The sequence below is a fragment of the Lutjanus erythropterus genome, chromosome 1 (genome assembly GCF_056507025.1).
Source record: "Lutjanus erythropterus isolate fLutEry1 chromosome 1, fLutEry1.hap2, whole genome shotgun sequence".
Lineage (NCBI taxonomy): Eukaryota > Metazoa > Chordata > Actinopteri > Lutjaniformes > Lutjanidae > Lutjanus > Lutjanus erythropterus.
Genome location: NC_139317.1, coordinates 6926358 through 6946050, shown reverse-complemented (window position 1 = coordinate 6946050; position 19693 = coordinate 6926358). Strand labels below are relative to the sequence as shown.

Genomic DNA, 19693 nt, shown 5'->3' with positions numbered 1-19693 from the left:
GAAGCACATATCAGCAGACTTAAGACGGCTGCACATATAAATGTCAGCAAGTTTTGCAGCAAGTGTGTCTACTGTCGGTTCACATTTTGGTTGCAAACTAGCTAGTAGTTCACCTGTCACCAAAACAGGAATAGAAAAACTTTTATAATCAATGAAATGACACATTCCATGATCAGTTCGAACGGTGTTCGCACCAACTCTGAATTGCTCCCGATTTCATGTGACAGTGGTTCTAGATTACTTCGAGGCAAACCAGTAAGTGGTTGTTTGGTCCAAACTGGAGTTCAGACCAACCAAAACAAACTGCGAAAAGGGGGTAAACACTCCAGGTCTCGGTTTAACTGAACCAAACAAGGCTGGTGTGAACCTGATTGAGCCCGTGAGTGAATAGAGAAGGTCATTGTCGAGAAAATTCACAGTGAGCTACATTTCTCTCACGTGACTGGCATGACACTGGAAGAATACAAACATCTCAGGGTGAAGAAGGTTAATTGTCATGAAGACACCGATGGAATAGCAAGAGACTCAGTTTGGCTTATGACCAGATTACAAACTGATTTCATTTCACAGCCTACTTATGGTGTCATGTCTGACCTCCTGCACGCTTTACCCTGGTGCCACACCTCACCTAAACCAAACTGAGTATTCCCTGTAGGTGAGAACACATCTGACAGTATAATCTCTTGTTATGTACAACTGTGAAAAGGTAACTCGAACAATGCTCTGAAATGACAGGGAAGGGATCTGATATGAAGGTCAGCTTTCATGCCTTTTGGCAAAACACACATAGCTTCCGCGTGAGTGTGTGTGTGTGTGTGTGTGTGTGTGTGTGTGTGTGTGCGTGCGCATTTCTGTGTACAGACCATGCAGCGGCACTGCTGGCAGCCGTACAGCCAGGATGCTCCGCTGCGGTAGAGTGTGCGTCCGCTCTGGTCCAGACACTGGCTGCTGGGCCTGTTGTCGCAGCCGGGACAGCAGAACAGATCCTCGTCTGGGTCTCCGCAGTCACAGGGTCTTCTCCTGCAGTACGTCTGTCCGTCCTGCGCAACAGAGGGGCAGACAGACTCAGGTCATGGTAGTGACATAGTACATGCCGATGACTTAAAAGACAGAGTGCCGACAAAGACTTCAACTTCGCATGTCTCCTCATATCCTGGCCTGTTAAGTATTGTTCCAGAGTTTCTTAATCATTGAGTAGGTGGGTCAACTTGCGTTCAATAGCTGCTGAAACTGAAAGCTTTCATGAGTCTGCTTACAATGAAGAGTTTAAGGATCCCCTGATGTGCTGAACGCCGTTTTGGAGCCTTTTCATCTCCGAAAAGAGTATAATCCTTGAGAGAGCACTGAATGCCTGACATATTTTACTATGAAAATGGTGAAATTACAAATACTATATACTGAATCTTAGTTTGAAAAAGATCGGGATTTAAAGACCTCTATCAGAAAAATCCAAAATGCAAAGAAGGGATATGATCAAGGTGCGTATCTGACACCTGTCTCAGATGCCTTAAGGGAGAGCTAGTTAACAGTTTTGTCAGACTGGGTCATTCAGGCAGATTATTCAAGGCCGGCATGCCTACAGGGGATTATAATGAGCAACTCTTAAATCTCCATTTTCTAACTGCAGTATATTAGAGTTGTGACTGAAGCAAGAATGTGTCACAAGTTTGATGCCTGGACCGGAATGCAAACTCTCCTCAGCCGCCGTGCCCAGAGAAAACTTTATGGTCCGTTTTACTCACCACAGCCAGCGCTGTCTGGCCCGGGGACGACAGTGTAATGGAGATGTAAAAATGTTACATAAAATGGCAGTTAGAAAATGTATGGGAGCCATAAAATCATTCCGCATACCATTAAAAGGGCAATACAGAGCCAATGTTTTATCGATGCATATTGTCCTGCTACAGTAACCGCTGAATCCCAGGGTACCAATACCGATGGCGCTGGTCTTTTATGGTTACAGCCCTGGACTTGCTGGGAAATTACTGCCAATTGTACCACAGTGGCAGGACGCACGAATGCCGACTGTTCATTTTACAGCCAGGAATAAGACCGGGCGCGCATGCTAATGGTGCACTTTTGTGCCAACCAAAACAAAATCATTGTACTACTTTGATTTTTTACAACTTCATGATGAATTTGATGACTGCAGATGAAATTCTCTTTAATCTATGGGTATGATTTGCTTTCAACAGTTCTATGAGGAGGTGTTCCTCTCCAGGGTATCTGTTAAGTTAATTTGAGATGATTTCAGTCCTTATTGGGTCATTTCTGTATAACTCTAAGAATCTAATTTAACTCTTTTCCCCCTCTCATTTTCCTGAAAATAATTTAAAAATATGGTGAAAGTTGAGTATGGAAGATCTTTGTGCTTAAGTTTCCACCTTTGATGTCATGTGCTGGCGGGTTTTTATAATCTCTTTACGGCTCTGGCCACTGTCATCTTTCTCTCATGCACTCGAGTCTTTTTCTCTTGACCTGTCGACCTTCCTCTCATATTCAGCAAACCAATCATCAGTTTCATGCGTGTTTACCACGAGTCTGTACTTTCTGACCCTGATTACCTTCAATTTCTCTCTCCTTCACAAACCACTGCGACTTTTTCTGGTTGCCTCGCAGTCACCAGGTCAGTGGTTTTCAGCCTTGGTCCCTGGTACTCAGATCAGTGCTGGTTTACATTCAGTCAGCATCCCACACCGACATAAAACCTAGCAGGGCAGTTGACCCTGACGGCATCTTGAACACTCTTAATGTGAGCAGAGCGTCTCACTTGTGTCACACTTGTCTCTTTTCTCCACTCTGTTATCTTTGTGCTACGTCTACTTTTGCTGGAACACCTCTTGTCTCTGAATTATGAAATCCTCCTCTGATTGTATGTAAATGCCTATGTTTCTGGCATACAGCATCCATTTTTCTTAATTTAAAAAAATATCTGTCATAAAAGGTGGAAACGTAAGTTTGATTAAAACACAATTTATACTCAGTGTCCCTGTTTTCAGTGCAATCGCTAACTGGCAAAACTGTCATCTGTCATGAAACCTCAGAAGCAAAAAGCAACATGCCAGTTTCAGTCAGGGATGACAGACAAAAATTAAGAAAATGGCTTTTTGCTTGAAATGTAGCAGTAATACAGCTGAAAACTGAGAGAAAGAAAGTTTTAAAAAAGCAAAAAGTATCAGGAAGTATCAGGAAAAACATGATTTAATGGGAATTTTGCTCTTTTATGCCTCTTTCCATAGACTTTTCTTCCAGCAAAAAATGTTTTGCATTGGTCGGGATAATATTATAAGGGGTATACATTTTTTGAACCACGGCTTTATGTCACTTCTCTGACATAACAAATCCTACAGATTTTCTTCTGCAATTCTATGCTAATCAGGAAATCAAGACAGTCTTCATACATGGAGCAATTACAAAAGCATCTGTTAGCACTTTGTGAACGAGCTGCAAAAAATTACTCAGTAGCTGCTAATATGCAAAAAATAGTCAGCAAACAAATATACTATAGTGGAAATGTGTGAAGTCGCTCTGCTTCTAAAATGCTTTTGCCGCACATTTGATCTTACGGATTGACGGAGCCAAGATGTATACGATCATATGGTCATCAATACCATGTCAATTCATTAGCTTTATTGCCATTACTGCATAAACAAAATAAACAAAAACAACACAAAAGGCGACAGGGCATGGAGACCATGAGGGGCTATGGAATAGTAAAGTTGTTGTAGGTTCATCATCTTTTGATGGGCCTTAAACAAATGAGTTATTCTTCAATAAACAATAATAATTACTGGTCTTGTGGGACAGGGGGTCCACAGAGTTGCACAGCTCATGGCAGGCTGTGGTATATTTTGCTGCTAGTCTACAGCAGTCTTCCCTCTCTCCCAGTGAGGCTGGAAGTCTAGCAGAGTCACTTAGGTAGAGGAAATCAGGGAATATTTTCATTATTTTTGTGAAATATTGGACCAAAGTGATGTCCTCTGCAAAGAGCATCTTTCAGAGGAAACCACTGCAGTTTGAAAATAACAGAAGTCACTAAACCAGCATGTTGGCAACATGATGTTAGGTTGTTACAGTTAACACATCTGGAGAAATTTAAGTAATATGGATGTATTTACTAATGTGCTGGACTGAAATGTCATACCTCATGGTAAAAATGTATAATAGAATTAGCTTTATATTATCCTTGATGTATTCCAGGGAGTTCGTGTGAGCCGTGATCATCATTGGAAACTCTGCTCTCAGCTGTCATTTTCTCCCAAATAACCCTCTGTGTCTGTTTCTTATTAATCTCACCTACTGAGCCTCACCTTCCCAAAGACAAATCTGATCAATATCTCACTTTTCCTGCAGCCACACCGCTCCGCCTCCCGAGCACAGAAATGACTTGTTAAGCTGCCACAAATATTTGTCACAATGTGATGCAGGCTAATGACAAACAGATGGGAGCACTGAGGTGTTTTTTTTTCCTTGAATTGACCCTGTATGGTGCTTAATTTTCTCTCCTGAGGTAAGAGTGGTCAGAAAAGTCTAATATTCTTGTGTTTGTTGCATAAATATCGACAGAAGTATTAGCTAAATCAACTCCAGAGGTGCAGGTAAAGTTTGACACTAATGAAACCAGATTTGAGACCTTAAAAGAAGAATTCTGGTTTTATTAGCGATTTGGGTCATATTATTTTTCAACAAAGTTAATTGCTGAGATCTGGGAATACGGTGACATGGCTAAAAAGACGTCTAAATCTCAGCTATTACTTCTGTGAGTCTGGTGTTATCTCACTCAATAAATGATGGACAAACTACTAAGTTGTGATAAACCTGAGTCATTCTTTAAGGTGGAGAAAACTGTATTCATTTTGCTGAAATGAAAAAAGAGATGAAATGAGAGAGAAAGAGGAAGATTCCTTAGTGTTCCGTATCTCCTAACCTAACCAGCGCCTCTTTGCTCCATTCCCCTTTCAGAATCTTTTCTTCTCCTCATTGTTAATTTATCTACTCATCCCCTCGCCCTCCCTTTTCAAAGGCTTTGTCTTTTCTTGTTCTGCTCTTTCTTCTTTTTGTTAGCAATGTCTCTGAGTCAGTTCAGCTCTTAATGCCAGACCCTCCCGTCACTGCTCGCAGACAGTGTCTATGTACATGCACAGTAGCGTTGTAACAGTGGAAGCCAGAGGGCTCCCCACTGCTCATGGTTTTTGATAAATATCTTAATGTATTGTTGCTTTTGTCCCTCCTTTCTGTCTTTTCTTTTTCACCTGCCTGTGTGGTCTCACACTTTGTACACTTGTAAGGTGGTACCTTAAGGTTTGTATTTTGCTCCTTTGCAGGAAAAAGATTGTCACATTAAAGATGAATTAAAAATTGTTGAATACATACTTCATATTTACTCTTCATGATATTCATACATGCACATATCCTTCATTGCACATGTCAGTAAGCGATTTATGGACCGGGTTTGTTTCGTTGACCTGTGATGAATATGAACTGACTCATAAATAATTCTTTTTTAAGTGTGTATTTTTTAAAACAGAATGTAAATGACTATTATAGATACAAGCCAAAAGTGAAAGAAGGCTGGGATGCAGAGAAAAAAAGCAAACAAATCCGCTTGAATTCTGCACAACCTTGCAATTTTGTCCAATCAATCATCCTAGCTTCCTGTGAGTTCCACCAATCATAGCACTCTCCTGCACAAACGTCATATGCATACGGCTAATCTTTTTTTGCAATTTTCACTTGCTCCTCTAATTTCATTGCAAAAAAAAAAAAAAAAAAAAAAGCATAAAAATTTCTTTCCCAAGAATCCCCCCAAAAAAACAAACCTGTGAAATCCTAGCAGGATTACATAAGTACAAATCTGTCCGCTATTTCAGCACCATGGACAGCGTCATGGATACACAGCACAGTGGTGCTTCTGATATTTCAGAGCCATACTACAAACACAACTGTTTCCACTCTCTCTGTCACCAGAGGATGAATAGGCGCTGGCATCCCCCTTCAAATTGCTCACTGATCAACACGTTTTCTTTACTTTAACTGTACATTAAGAGTTTAGTTGCACAACGACAGACGATGAAATCCCTGAGTTAAGATATTACCGTGTAGTGAATCTGATGTGGGTGTTCATCTTCCCTACCTTGCAGGAGCAGATAGCACAGCGATCAAAGCTGGGTTTCCAGTCCTCCCCATTGCGCCTGATTCCTTCTTCCTGTGGACAGTCGCCGCTGCAGCCCGGACCAGACGTACACACACAGTCGTAGCCTCCCGGGAGGTTCACACACACGCTGTCATTCCAGCAGGTGTGTGTCTGCAAGCTGCACTCATCGATGTCTGGAAGAGAAAGATTGAAACATAGTAAATGAATGTCATTTTTTTTGTACAAAAAATGTGTTTGTAGAATTATCAACAAATGTTAGACAAGGCATGTGTTGCAGCACAAGCTGCATCATTCCCCAGCTTTGCAGAGGGAAATGTTTACCCTTACTAACTCTGTGGTGGATGTGGTGCACATTTACTTTTAATTAAATTTTCTATTTCCTCACATTACGATGGAGCCCGGCAGGTATCAGGGGCAACATTTGTAATAATTTGTGTTGTGCACAGATTAGTATTTCAGCCCTCAAGTCACTTTAATCATTCCTCCAAATGAATAGCGCTCAGTTATTGTAGTGATGTAAACTGAAATTACAGGTTGTTGTGGTCAGTTCGGGTGGAGCACCCAGGGTGTTAGCAGCAGGCTTGCAGCAGTGTTTTAGTATGAGGGTTTCTTTAATTTACTGGAGCGGTTCCCACATATTAGATTTACAAATCATTCTCTGCACAGCATTAAACACATGCTGTAAAAAAACGCAATGCAGAAAAAAAATTAACAGAAAACAAATGAGACTTATGGATGTACTGTATACTTTCAGGTTTTGGATATTAAAGGGACAGTTTGAATTATTTAATATGGGGTTGTATGAGATAATTATCCATAGTCTCTGTATTAGACATTGCAATAGATGTCATTTGGAGAAGCAGATAGGAGTACCAGCATAGAAGCTAAGCAGTGTGTGGACAAGGTCAATAACAAAAGGCATTATAGCTACTTAAAAAAGGGTCCACCTAAAAAAAAGGTCAGTTTAAGTGTAAGTTATATTTTTGATGCTTTACCTAGCCGTCAGATAGCTTTTTCTGAGGGGAAACAGCTGTAATAGGAGCCAAGCATCGCTCCCTCCAAACCAACCAAACTCCATGGGAGAAATCAGTCATTTTACCCAGCAAAACACAGGTTGTACCCCTGCGTCAGTCTTTTAGTTTGTGTTATTGTGTGACTCTGGTGAAAGTGAACTATCCTTTTGATTCACCAAAGAGACACATTAACGCATACAAACTGAGAGATCAAGGCAGCGGTAAACCAGCAACTCCTGTGTTCTGCAAGGTAAAATTACTGATTCCTACCATGGAGTTTGGTTGGTTTGGAGAGAGCAAACTTGTACAATGACGGTTTCCCATCCAAAAAGGCTATCTGACAGTAAAGCAAGGCAGTGAAAATATTCTAAATATAGTGTACACTTAAATTGATACTGACTTTTTTTTAGTTAGGATAAAATACCCTCTGTTGCTGACCACCCATCCACTGCAGTGCAATGCTTAGCTTCTGTGCTATCGAAAAGCATCTCATACATCTCCACATTAAATAATCCAAACTATCTCTTTATTCACAAAACTGTGTTGCTATCCCTTACACATATTTTGAGGGATAGTGTGTTGTGTTTGTTTTGTTATAATGAATTCAAATTTAAAACAAAATGATTTGCATTATAATTTGAGGGAAAAAATTAAGCCATGTTTTACATCCCTTCCCTGTATATACTGCACAAAAATTATACCTGGCATCAAAGCTTCCGTCACATCAATCATAGCCTATATTCGCTTAGTGGGTTCAGTTGAATCATCAAAGGAATGAGACATCTGCTCAGTCAGCCTCTTTCTCACTTTTCCTCTCCAAGAACCGACACGAACAGAGGCAACAGACGGCATTTTCATCTACTTTTCTTTATCAGCGTGGCACAGGAAATGGGGTGCCAAAAGTCTGTCCCTGCCTTTTATCAAGCCATGACATTTAACACTCTTTATCCTCATAAATGTGAGCTGTTCAGAGAGAAAAAGACCAAAGTCCCTTCAACAGTAGTGCCGCTGCTCTCCCCTGCCAGCACCTGCTGCCTACAGACATCGATCACGCCCACGCAACACTGACAGCACGCTACTAGTGTTGCATTAACAAAGCCCTGAAGTAGAAAAACTGAAACAAAAAAATAAATAAATAAAAAGGATCATATTTTTTGCTTGCATGTTTAACTCTGGCCATATTTTCACACTGTGAGAAACATGGTCAACAAGTCCAGTTACTTTCTAGACAGCTGAATCAGATGGGAAACTGTGAGGACTGTTACAAGTTTACAAAGCTTGGTTTCCACACATCCCTGTTTCTCTGCTGATAAATGTCAGACTCAGCTCTACATGATCAGAATTTAGATAGACTTTGTTATTTTCAGGTGATATCATTTTGAATTTGAATGCAGCCTCTGTGCATGTGACTACTTCTGCCTGATCACTGTGGACTACAGGTTTGGGATTACTTATGTTATGTTATTACATACAGGGATAAAGTGAAACCTGAACTTTCTTGGATGTTGTACCACAAGTTAAGAAAACCTCAAATTCCCTTGCTGTGTCCATCAGGGACAACCTTAAAGGGATAGTTCACCCAAACATGAAAACTGAGTCATTATCTACTCACACTCATGCCAGTTGAGGGTTGGATTTATTTTGTTAGTCTGCAAAACACTGCTGGAGTTTCACAGGAAAACAGTGCTGCAAATTCTCCCCAACAATGGAATTGAATGTAAAACACAACAGAATGAAAAACATAAAATGCTTCCATACTGCTTTTCTGGCATAATCCAAGTCTCCTAAAGTCCCGGCATGCCGTTTGCACACAGTCACACACACACACACACACCCAGTTCAGATGTTGTGCATGTGCACATGAACGTGGCTCCAAGCTAAAGATCTACAGTGAAGATTCAGGCTAAAAACATGGTGTAAACTTGGCATGTTGAGGCTTTAGGAGACTTGGATCACACCAGACAAGCAGTATGAAGGCATTTTATGGTTTCTTTCCAGTTGTATTTTATGTTTAAAAACTGTTCACCATTCACTTCCACTGTTTGGGAGATTCTGCAACACCGTTTTCCTGTGAAACTCCAGCAGTGTTTTATGGACTAAAAAACTAAAGCCATCCTTCAGTCGGCATGAGGGTGAGTAGATAATGACTGTGTTTTCATTTTTGGGTGAACTATCCCTTTAAAAAAAAAGCTATCTTAGCCCCCACACTCCACCACATCTGGTGATATTGGACCCAAAATGTTCCAGCTGTAAAATTAGTAGTCGTCTTAAGTCTATAATAAAGCTTTCAGTTATCACTGCCACAATTTATTTCAAATTTTTGTTTTCCCTTTTTTCCTGTTTAAAGGCTGTGTTTGCTGCACTGTTGTTGTCTTTGTCTGTTGGTTTGTATTGTCTTGTCTGTTTTAAAATTAAAATAAAAAATGCTGATCACACACAACAAAAGACTGGAAATTCAGGCTTGGAACTGTATGTCATGTGGCTCACTTCATATGTCTACGTAGAAATAGTTATTTACAATGTTACTGACACTGTTAGAGTAAAGTACATGAATATTTTGACCGAACACAACACACGAGACCAGAAGTACAAGCTGATGAAAGTGACTATTTCTCTTCCCATTGTAAAATCAGTCAAAACATCCATGCATTTCCTAGAGTAAAGACTACATATAAACAGAATAAAGCCACATGTGGTGGGACTGCAGATCTGTTTTGCTAAACGCAGTTAGTTAAGACATGTCGCAATAACAGAAATAAAGAGAGGACTGAGGGACTGTGGAAGTTTGTAGAGGACAGAGAATACAGCTAAGATGTTGGAAAAAATTACTCTAGAAGTGAGCATTGGTGATTTTTTGCAGATATTGGCAAAACCAAGGTACATTTTACAATCCCGTCTCATCAGTCTGCATACAAATAGCACAACTTCACACTTTCTGTGTGTAGCGCATATGCCACTGTCCACTTTTATGTACAGCTGATACGCCTGTCCTTCCTATTAATAGATTCATAGCCAGGTAACCTTTGTCGTCATGGTGACAAAAGCAAACATGGTTCACACTGTGAGATGGTTGCAGTTTGGTTAGGTTTGGGCAACAAATCACATCATGCACATCTTGCGATGCAGGTAAAGTTACTGTGTGTTACTTAAATCTTTAAATTGCATCGACTTTTGGTTTCACACAGGATACGAGCCCTGGCTTCCAGGGTAAAAAGTCCCATGGTTGCTTGACCTATCCAATCTCCCCACTTCCTCTGTATGCACACTTTCTCACTCTTTATGCAGCATCATCTGACTTTTTTTTTTTTTTTCAAGGGGACAACTTGGAATTTCACCTGCACACAAAATCTGACATTGCAAAACAACAAAGTCAAATTTTGCACCCCTCTTAAAAGTCTAAAGTTGTCTTATTTGTATGCAGACTGAAGAGACTGAGCTCACATTTTCATGTGTTTTTGCATGCTCACAAAGTAAACATTGTTTATCTCTGTTAAAATCATGAGGGCCTCAGTTTTTACTAGCAAGTGTTGCAGTACTTATATCACTTGCCTACTTCTTTTAAATAAAAAGACAGTAAGTCCCACAAACTAATTAAAAAAACTCTTGGTTGTTGAATTTCTTAAAAAAGAATCAGAAAAATTGGTCAGAAATGGACGCAGAATCCAAGAATAAGTTGATTTATGGTTGTATAATTAATTATCATTAAAAATGTAATGCTTTAAAAGCAGCAAAAATACATAATCTTTTCCATATACGTATTTAAATCTGTATTGATGTTGTATTTTACTTTGTTCATATTTGTTGTGTGTGAAGCACATTGAACTTACACTGTATGGAGTGTGCTATAGAAATATTACTTGACATGTTAAGCCAGATTTTTTCACGTAGGTTAAGAGCCTCTGGCAGACGTTGCTCACACTGTAAACACCATGCAACATGAAGTCTCTTCAGTGGAGAATGATGATGTTATCCGGCAGGAAGAGTTACTCTGGTTGGACGTGAGGCTTGGCCACACCAGCCCCAACAATACACTGAGACACTGCTGTATACACAGTCTAATTGGTTGCTGTATCCAGTTTGCTGGGTACATAGAGAGGGGAAAACAGCTCAGCCGAGAACTTATTGTGCCTGCGACAGACTATTTGCATACAGTAAATGAAATCCCCATCAGCCAGACAGACATACTGTACCTCCGCTGGTGAAGGATTAATGCTCTTCATGCTACATTCACCACATTCAGCCACAAGCTGCTGCTCGCAGATGAAGCGTACACTTACACGTAGGCTGTGAAAGGCAGCCTTACAACCCAACACAAAAGCCCCCAGGAGAAACCAGCTGAGCACAACCAACCATATGAAAAAACTTACACTCGCACCTACATGTGCTGTTAGACATGAAAGCACTAATCCGGCACTGTATGAACATGACAACAAATATTCACACAGGCACAGACACACACACACACATGGAAACACGACAAATAAATCCCTCTGACAGATGTTGGTAATTAGAAATCATCAGAAAGCTCAGTATTTGAGTATTTAAATATTTCTTTGGTGTATCTCCAGGCAGCACATATGGAAAGGTCATGTACATCACAGAGAGAGCAGAGAGAAAATGATGCACACACCCTGTTGTGAAGGGAGACCGTGGGAGTTTATGGTGTATTATCCTCATCTCTATGCACAATCTGTTTATTAAAGCCACCTGTCTCTCCCTAAAGCATTAGGCATAATAAATATGTTTTGAGATGCAGCCCATGCAGCTCCTCAGTCAAAGAAATAAAGCAAAAGGGCTGCGGCTTGCAGCTGCTCCGGTCCTCACCACAACAATATGCAATGCAACACAATGCAACGTAACACAATGTAGTGAAAACTTAAAAGAGAACAAGGTATTGTGACAGATGAATACAATCGTAAAGACCCTTTTCACAGCTGACGGAATTGACTTGAAATAGCAGGATAAACACAGGTGTTATCAGTGATACTCAATAAAAGTCCCAGTCCATTCAGGGCAGCAGGGCTTTTCCGGTAAGCAAATATGCACAATGGAACAGAACGTTTATTAGAATCATTGATATTCCATGTCAAAATGACTACCGCAAAAGGGTGTATAATATTAACATTAGAAAGGAAGCTGTTCTGGTAGATTTGAAAGTAGTTCAGGGAGATTCTACTGTACAAAGAAAATAGTTCCTACATGAAACTGCTCACAAGAAGGTCTGTGGATTATATATTTTTTTGTTTTGAGCACCACAAGCCAGTTGCCATTTAGTCCCATTTTATTGGAAGGAAGGCAGACATCTCTACTGCCTTCAAAACTCCACAACTCGCACCAAAAATATCTAGATGGATAAATATCACTACAGGCCAGAATTTCTATTCTTGATATCAGGGTGAACTGTCCCTTTAATTTCCCAACATATCAAACTGAAATATTACGGCACAGTATTTTAACACAAGTTACTGCAAGAATCTTAGTGTTAGGTCTACATTGTGAAAAATAAATGCACATAATGTTGACATATTGCAGCAAAGCACTCACTCACACACAAAGAAGCAATAAACAACAATTCAGTGTAACACAAACACACACTAAGAACAGTCATTTGTTTTATGTAGAGTGGTTCGATATGACACCAATAACTGAAAATGCCTCTGATTCTGCCTAAAATCTTGGTATCAGTATTAGTGAGTACATGAGTCTATGTACCAATCCAATACTATGTAATTTATTAACCTCGAAACAGAACGCTGCTGCTTCCCAGGAGTCCCTGTATGCCTTTTTTCACCCCCAGGAAGAAGTCATGCTCTATGGCAACAATTCCAAATTTTTCCTGGCAAGGCCTCCTAAATAGCATTAGCTGATGGCCGGGGGTCCCGCTCTGCAAGATATCTCTTTTCAGCCTTCGTATGTTGCTTTTGTTGAAAGCGACGCTCGAGTTTGGACGGTTTAAAACACTCGGAGCAGAGGATGCATTTGGGGCACCCTGTTATCGATCTGTTCACCCTGTAACTTGGTTTAGTCTATATTTTATCTGTTTTTTTTAACTTTATTTGAGTGATATTCTGCCTTGCAGTAACCCATCTGCTTCTTGGTTGTGCATTTAAATCGTGACGGGAAAAGGAAAGTAATTTCCTCTCAGTGAAAATTGTAATCTCCTCGATGCTTAAGACAAATTGCCAAAAGCGAGGCAACGAGATGCAGCAGTGAAAGCTGGTGTTTCTCAGGCTAGAAAACGAACTTGCACGGGGGAAAGCACCTGAGGTTGAAGCCGGGTCGTGTAATGCCCCGTTGACCCCCTGATGAAGGAAAAGTAGCAAAACTGTCCTTTATATTCATACTATAAATATAAAAAATGTCAATTTGATGGCGATCTGCATGAAAAATACAGAAAAAGAAAGCAATTCCCACTGTACGTCTGGTTTCACTTTAGTTTTCTATTGACTTTTATAAACTTTATTTTAAGCAACTACAAGGAGGCCCCTGTGGACAAAAGCTGAAGCGTTTCCTCTGCCATAACCACAAACTACTTTCTTTGAACTGGCAGACATTAATAACGATATAGTTCATACAGAGGCAAATAAACACTTATAAACTAATTTGTAATGGCTTTAAAGTACATTTACTTTCACCTAAATTTACTAAACTTTGTAGTGTTCACTGTGCACCCAGTGTCCCTTGACTACTTATCTATGTAAGTTTTCCACATGCAGAAAAAAAACAAAAAAACAACGGTATATGGGCGTGTGAGAAGTGTCTCTTTGAACAGACACTTTGAGCGTAGCCCTAAACAGAAAATGAGGAAGTGCACTTCACAGATAAAAGACCCTTATAGATTCATGTGTCACCCAGCAGGACGCCCCGAGAGAAGCGCAGCTAGTTGCTCCATGTGCCAAACACAAATTAGCACCAACATTACAACAAAGCGCTCCGTTCATTTGAAAAACACAACAAATCCTTTAACTGGGAAGCCCTTTTTCACGGGGCACACGTCCAAAATCCGAGTGAATAATTCTCCAATTTGCAGCAGCAAAACACAGAATATTAACGCTTGATTTTTATGTTAGATTGCTTTCATCAACCCATTACCATACCCTTAGGAAACACAGTTTTTTTTTTTGCAGAAATAACGTGGGAAAGTGACGCTTTTTGGCTTTTGATTTGCATCTGAAAGTTTAGCTGAAAACTGTGCACGCATTTCTGAAATATCCTTCAACGGAAAAAAAAACAAACAAAAAAAAACCCTACCCTCTTTACCAGATTAAATTACGTACACAATTACTGATATAAATAAACACAAACAAAGTGAGTTTCTGCTTTCCCAAAACATTATCCTCTTCTGGCTCACTAATTATCGTCCCTCGTGCTATCTGCTGTTTCCTGCATGGCTGTCACATTCTCTTGGCCACCATGCAGCTGTTTATGTGCACTGATGGCTGCTGCTGCTGCTGCTGTCTGCTTTCAGCTGGCTCTCTTATTACAAAATCCCACTTTCTGTTTGGTTGAGTCATGAGAGGCTGTTGGGGGGGGGGGGGGGGTATTGTGGAGGGGGGAAAAAATCCTGTTAAATTGTCATTTGTACTTATTTCCCTGGCTGACTTCCAGCCTAATACTTGCACAGCCGGGGGAGTAAGGTGGTGGATATACTGTACCGTCACAGCTACATGCACTTGTCTGGTTGAAGAGTGACACACACACAGACACACATTATGACTCACTCGTATTTATGCTGTACAATCTAGAAAAGCAAAGTCATTAATTCCATTAATCTTGCTATAAAAATGCAAGTAACAGCTTTTACTAATCACATTATACAAATCATATTTCAAGTCATGACTGTTTGTTGAAAGCCTCAGCAATCAAGTAAGTTAATGTCCAATTATACTTGTGATTGATGTGACAAATGTCTCAGTCATGTTTTTTTAATACCATCAACAATAGCATCTCTCTGATAGCATAAGTTTTTGTTTGTAGAAAAAAACTGAGGCAACCCATGTCAGCACTTTACTTTACCTGCTTAACAAGAATCCTTTGGCAAAAACAGTCATTTTACCTTACAGAACACAGGAGTTGTTGGTCTGCCGCTGCCTAGATTGGTTGGTTTGTTCGTGTTATTGTGTGACTTCTGTTAATCCGAAGTAACCTTTTAAAACACCAAAGTCACACAATAACACACACACAAAAAGATCTATTGAGGCAGAGGTAGACCAGCAATTCCTGTGTTCTGCAAGGGAAAATGACTGATTTTGTCACTGGAGTCTGGTTGGTTTGGAGAGAGAGTGATATTTGACTTATATAACCTGTTCAAAGAGCCTCTAAATATAGCATAGACGTATTATTGACAAGTACCTCATACAGCCCTTCTTCAAATAATACGAACTATCCCTTTAAAGGAAACTAATCATCATCAACTTTATTTCGATGAACCTACTCCTAATATTTGCATAACTGTAGTGACGCACATTAATTAGCATTTTTAAGGGTGATTTTCTGGAAATTCTGTTAAAATTTGTGCTAAATTTGGATGGAAACTTGCCTATCATCTTTTCTTCAAGGCATCTTCAAATCCTACATGAAGAGGCTTTAATGGGAAAAAAAAGTATCTTCTGTCTATCAAAAAGACCAGTTGAGACTGAAAGCTAAAGTCAGCAGGGATTCATTTTTATATTCGATTCAAATGTCAATAGAAACTTCTCAAACCACTTCTGCAACATAGTCCATCTCTCTGCTGTTGATTTGTATGTTTAGTTTGTACCAAACGTTAACTTAGTAAATATGCCACTTCTGCTGGAGATTAGGAGCTATGATGTGACACAGAAGTTGTTTATTTACCTCTGTTGTGGAGAAACGACAAGTATAAGAAACATACTGAACATAAGGACCACAGCAGAGAAGTGGATTATGTTGCTGGGATTATTTTCTACAGAAGGTTTGATACTTTATTTTGCCATGACTTTGGAGACCAGTGGAATACATTATAACAGCTGTGAATCCATGCTGAGCACAGCTATCGTCATATTCCTTTAAAGAGAAGCGGTGAGGGACACCAGCACCTGAGCTACAAAAAATATTTTAGCCACTTAAAAAAAGTGATATCAGTTTAAGTGTACACTATATTTAGAATATTTTCACCACTTTGCTGTCAGATAGCCTTTTCCAACAAGAAACCACCGTTCTATAAGCAAAATATATCGCTCTCTCCAAACCAACCAAACCCCATAAGCGAAATCAGTAATTTTACCTCACAGAACAGCAGAGTTGCTGGTGTATGGCTGCCTTGATCTATTCGTTTGTTTGCATTATTGCGTGACTTCGGTGAATTCAAACTAACCTTTTAAAACAGAAGTGTCACAATAACACAAACAAACTCACTGTTCAAAGCAGCTGTAGACCAGCAGCTCTTGTACTCTGCAAGCTTAAAATGACTGATTTCGCCTATGGATTTTGGTTGGTTTAGAGAAAGCAATGTTTGATTTATATAAGAGCCACTTCCCGTCGGAAAAGGCCGCCCAACGGCAAAGTACAGCGGTGCAAATATTTTTGATGTCGCATACACTTAAACTGATATTGATCTTTTTAGGTGGACCTTTTTTGAAGTGGCTAAAATACAGTTTACTGCTGACCCTGTCCACAGCAGTACACCGCTTAGCTTCCATGCTGGTACTCCTCTCTGCCTCTCCAAACTGGGGGCACGTGGACAGGCATCTACTGACTATTGGTAAGTACCTCATACGTCCACACTTCAAATAATCCGAACTATCCCTTTAAGAAAGATATGCGTTTAAACCTTAAACTGTTGTACTATATCTGTGATGTTACACACACTTTCTCTCAGCCTGCCTTGTTGCCTTAAATGTATTTTTCCAACCTCATATAAAAGAAAACTTTGAGACCTAGTTTTACAGTTAGATGTTAAAACTACTGGTGTTAATATTAGTTAATAATAATTAATAATCTGTATGTTTCCGCTTCTCCATTGATGGCGTAGTCCATTTATGATTGTTGAACTTCAACACACAACTGGCTTGTGTTTTGTTTTTGTCAGTGAAACTATTCTAGGATGGGTGTCTCTTTCTCTAGCTTTGAATTATTATTAACAAGTTGTACATTTACTGACACTTTCCTGTAGTTTTGTAAGACAGATTTGACTCTTGAACCATCATAGTTAGGTTCATCTCCACTAAGTGAAGAGAAGAGAGTTTACTGATACCAAAATGTTGATTATAATTAGCAGTAGAAGTTGTGATGGCATATAGGTGACTGAATTCAAATATTTAAAACTCTAATTGGATGCAAAACACACTGTGTCTTACTTTGAGACATTGTGAGCCAGTGATTCTGCCTTTAAAGATGCTCTGGATGGTGTTCAATCTGTGTGGTAATGTGACACGAAGCTGCTGTCTGTCACTTTTCTTAAAAATTGAGTTTGAGCGAAACCACTGTCTGGGGGAATTTGCTGAAATTACACCTCTCCCCTTGAAGTAAATGAATCAAACCGGACTGCTGATGTTGCATTTTGATTTAAAGGTTAAGTGAAAGCTGAAGCGTTCCGCTCAGCCAAGCGGGCCTGTTTGCTGCATCCATTACAACTTTTCACTGCTGCAAAAATAAGAGCAGTGCCTTGGATTTGATGAGTGATATTTAGATATTGAGCTCCTGCTCTCATACAGGCAAAATGTCATCTGTAATATGCTGAACCAGTGAAAATCCTAAAGTTCAGGTAATGTCAGTAAGCAGCTGTGCTTATGTTTATTGCTATTAGCAAATGTTAGCATGCTAAACTAAGATGTGAAGATGTGACCGTGGTAAATATTGTTATACCTTCTAAACATCAGTGCCCAGTTGCATAAAAAGACTTCCCAAAAAGATTTCCCATAATTTTTCATCCAAGGATGCCTCGGGAAAAATGAGTTGCATAAAATCACCATTAGGATTTCCTTTGGATGTTGTTGGAAAAACTGTTTCTTGTTTTAAGTGTTTGCCTTTACCTACTTTAGTATTTCATTATGAGTTGCCAGAAACAAGACATTTTTCCTCAGAACATTTTAAGAGACCCACAACAGTCCTTTAAAAGTGAAATCATTTGTAAAACATAAGGCAATGGCCTAATTTATGGTGATTGATGAGAAGGAGAAAATATCAAGAAGCACTTTTCAGGACACTGAGTAATGCTAGCACCTTGTTAGAGTATAGACTTAACGTCAGCACTAGCAACTCTGTAGCTCGCCAAACAACGCAACTCTGTCTCATATATTAATGTTAGACATATTGTTTTATTGACATTTTTTTGTCAACTCCTGTCGATATTTGGCCATCTTCTTTCTTGCTCTCACTAATATTTTCATATTTCTTCGTTACTTCATCTATGGTTCATTTCACAGCCGACTTCACACATTCGTTTTGTCAGTTGGTTGTCAGTCTACTTCTTGCCACATCTTCTGCTGGTGCATATTTTTTTATGGCTGCATTAAATTTACTTTGGATTATGCATTTGTGCTTTTCATATTCTTTTGGGACAACAACATTCTCATCTTCTGTCCACTTTGGCTTTGTTTTTCTTTTTGTATTCTCTTTGTCTTCCATTTTGGAGAAGCCAGCTAACATGGCTAACAAGTGTGTCAGCTAAGCTAGCTATAGAATGAGTGTCATATGCTGTAGTATGACAGTGAGTGCTGTGAAAGCTCTTAGTCTAAAAACTTAGGCAAGGAGACAACCTAAAAGGCTTTATACAACACTTCTAAGTGAAGCCCTGAGCTTAAAGAAATATTTTGCTGAGGAGAAAAACATAACTTTGAAATTTAAGGCACACCATGTTGGAGTTGTCATTGTGATCATATAAAGGCATGTTATTAAGTTAGCATTGAGCTCCAGACACTGCTATACATTGCCAGTGTGAAAGCTTTCTTAGCCCGGGTCTAGTAGCTCTCTCAGCCTGGGGCTAAGTGCAGTTTGAAAAGCCCTTTAGACTTCTCGATGTCTAGGTTATGGTAATTGTCATTTTAACAAATTAAATTGCATTTCAGTGTGCAGCAGGTCATAACTGCACATAAAAGTATAAGCATTAAAGTGTTGTTGAAACAACAGTTATTTGTAACATAGATATTTTAAAAAGTTTTACTTTTTAACAAAATTTAGCCCACTTATTATCTAGATGTGTGGTTGTCTTTTGACCTGTAAATCACCAAATCAGTGCCTGCTGGATGGGACAGTTGAACCTTGTTAAGAGGTGTACAGCCATCGTGATCATACAGAAATGTTGTGATGATCCATCTCTCTCTTTGTTTCCTGCATTAACGCTATCACCAAAACAACCAACGAGTCACAAAACCATTAAATAGTTTGCTGCAGTTTTGTAACACATGCAACTCTCTTACACTGAACTTCAGAAAAAAAAAAATCTTTTGTTGTTACACCAGTTAGGACAAGAAGTGGAATGTAGTCAAGATTAACAAAGTGATGAGTCAAACTATTTTAAAACAGAGCCACTTGGTAAGCATAAGAAGTGCATGGATTTGATTTCAGC

General features: G+C 39.5%; 1 protein-coding gene and 1 long non-coding RNA gene across 2 annotated transcripts in view; one reads left to right on the top strand and one right to left on the bottom strand.

Moving 5' to 3' along the window:
• Positions 1 to 6269, top strand: part of LOC146332580 (uncharacterized) — an 87306-nt gene extending 81037 nt beyond the window's left edge. Inside the window, exon 3 of the long non-coding RNA XR_014771651.1 lies at positions 6141 to 6269. This is a non-coding gene — a long non-coding RNA (uncharacterized LOC146332580). The remainder of the gene's footprint in view (positions 1 to 6140) is intronic.
• LOC146332578 (protein kinase C-binding protein NELL1-like) overlaps positions 1 to 19693 on the bottom strand; it is a 381691-nt gene that overhangs the window by 3501 nt on the left and 358497 nt on the right. Inside the window, exons 17-18 of the mRNA XM_084732249.1 lie at positions 6134 to 6327; positions 864 to 1040 (exon numbers count right to left, since the gene is read on the bottom strand). Of these exons, the coding sequence (XP_084588375.1) occupies positions 864 to 1040; positions 6134 to 6327 (371 nt within the window). The remainder of the gene's footprint in view (positions 1 to 863; positions 1041 to 6133; positions 6328 to 19693) is intronic.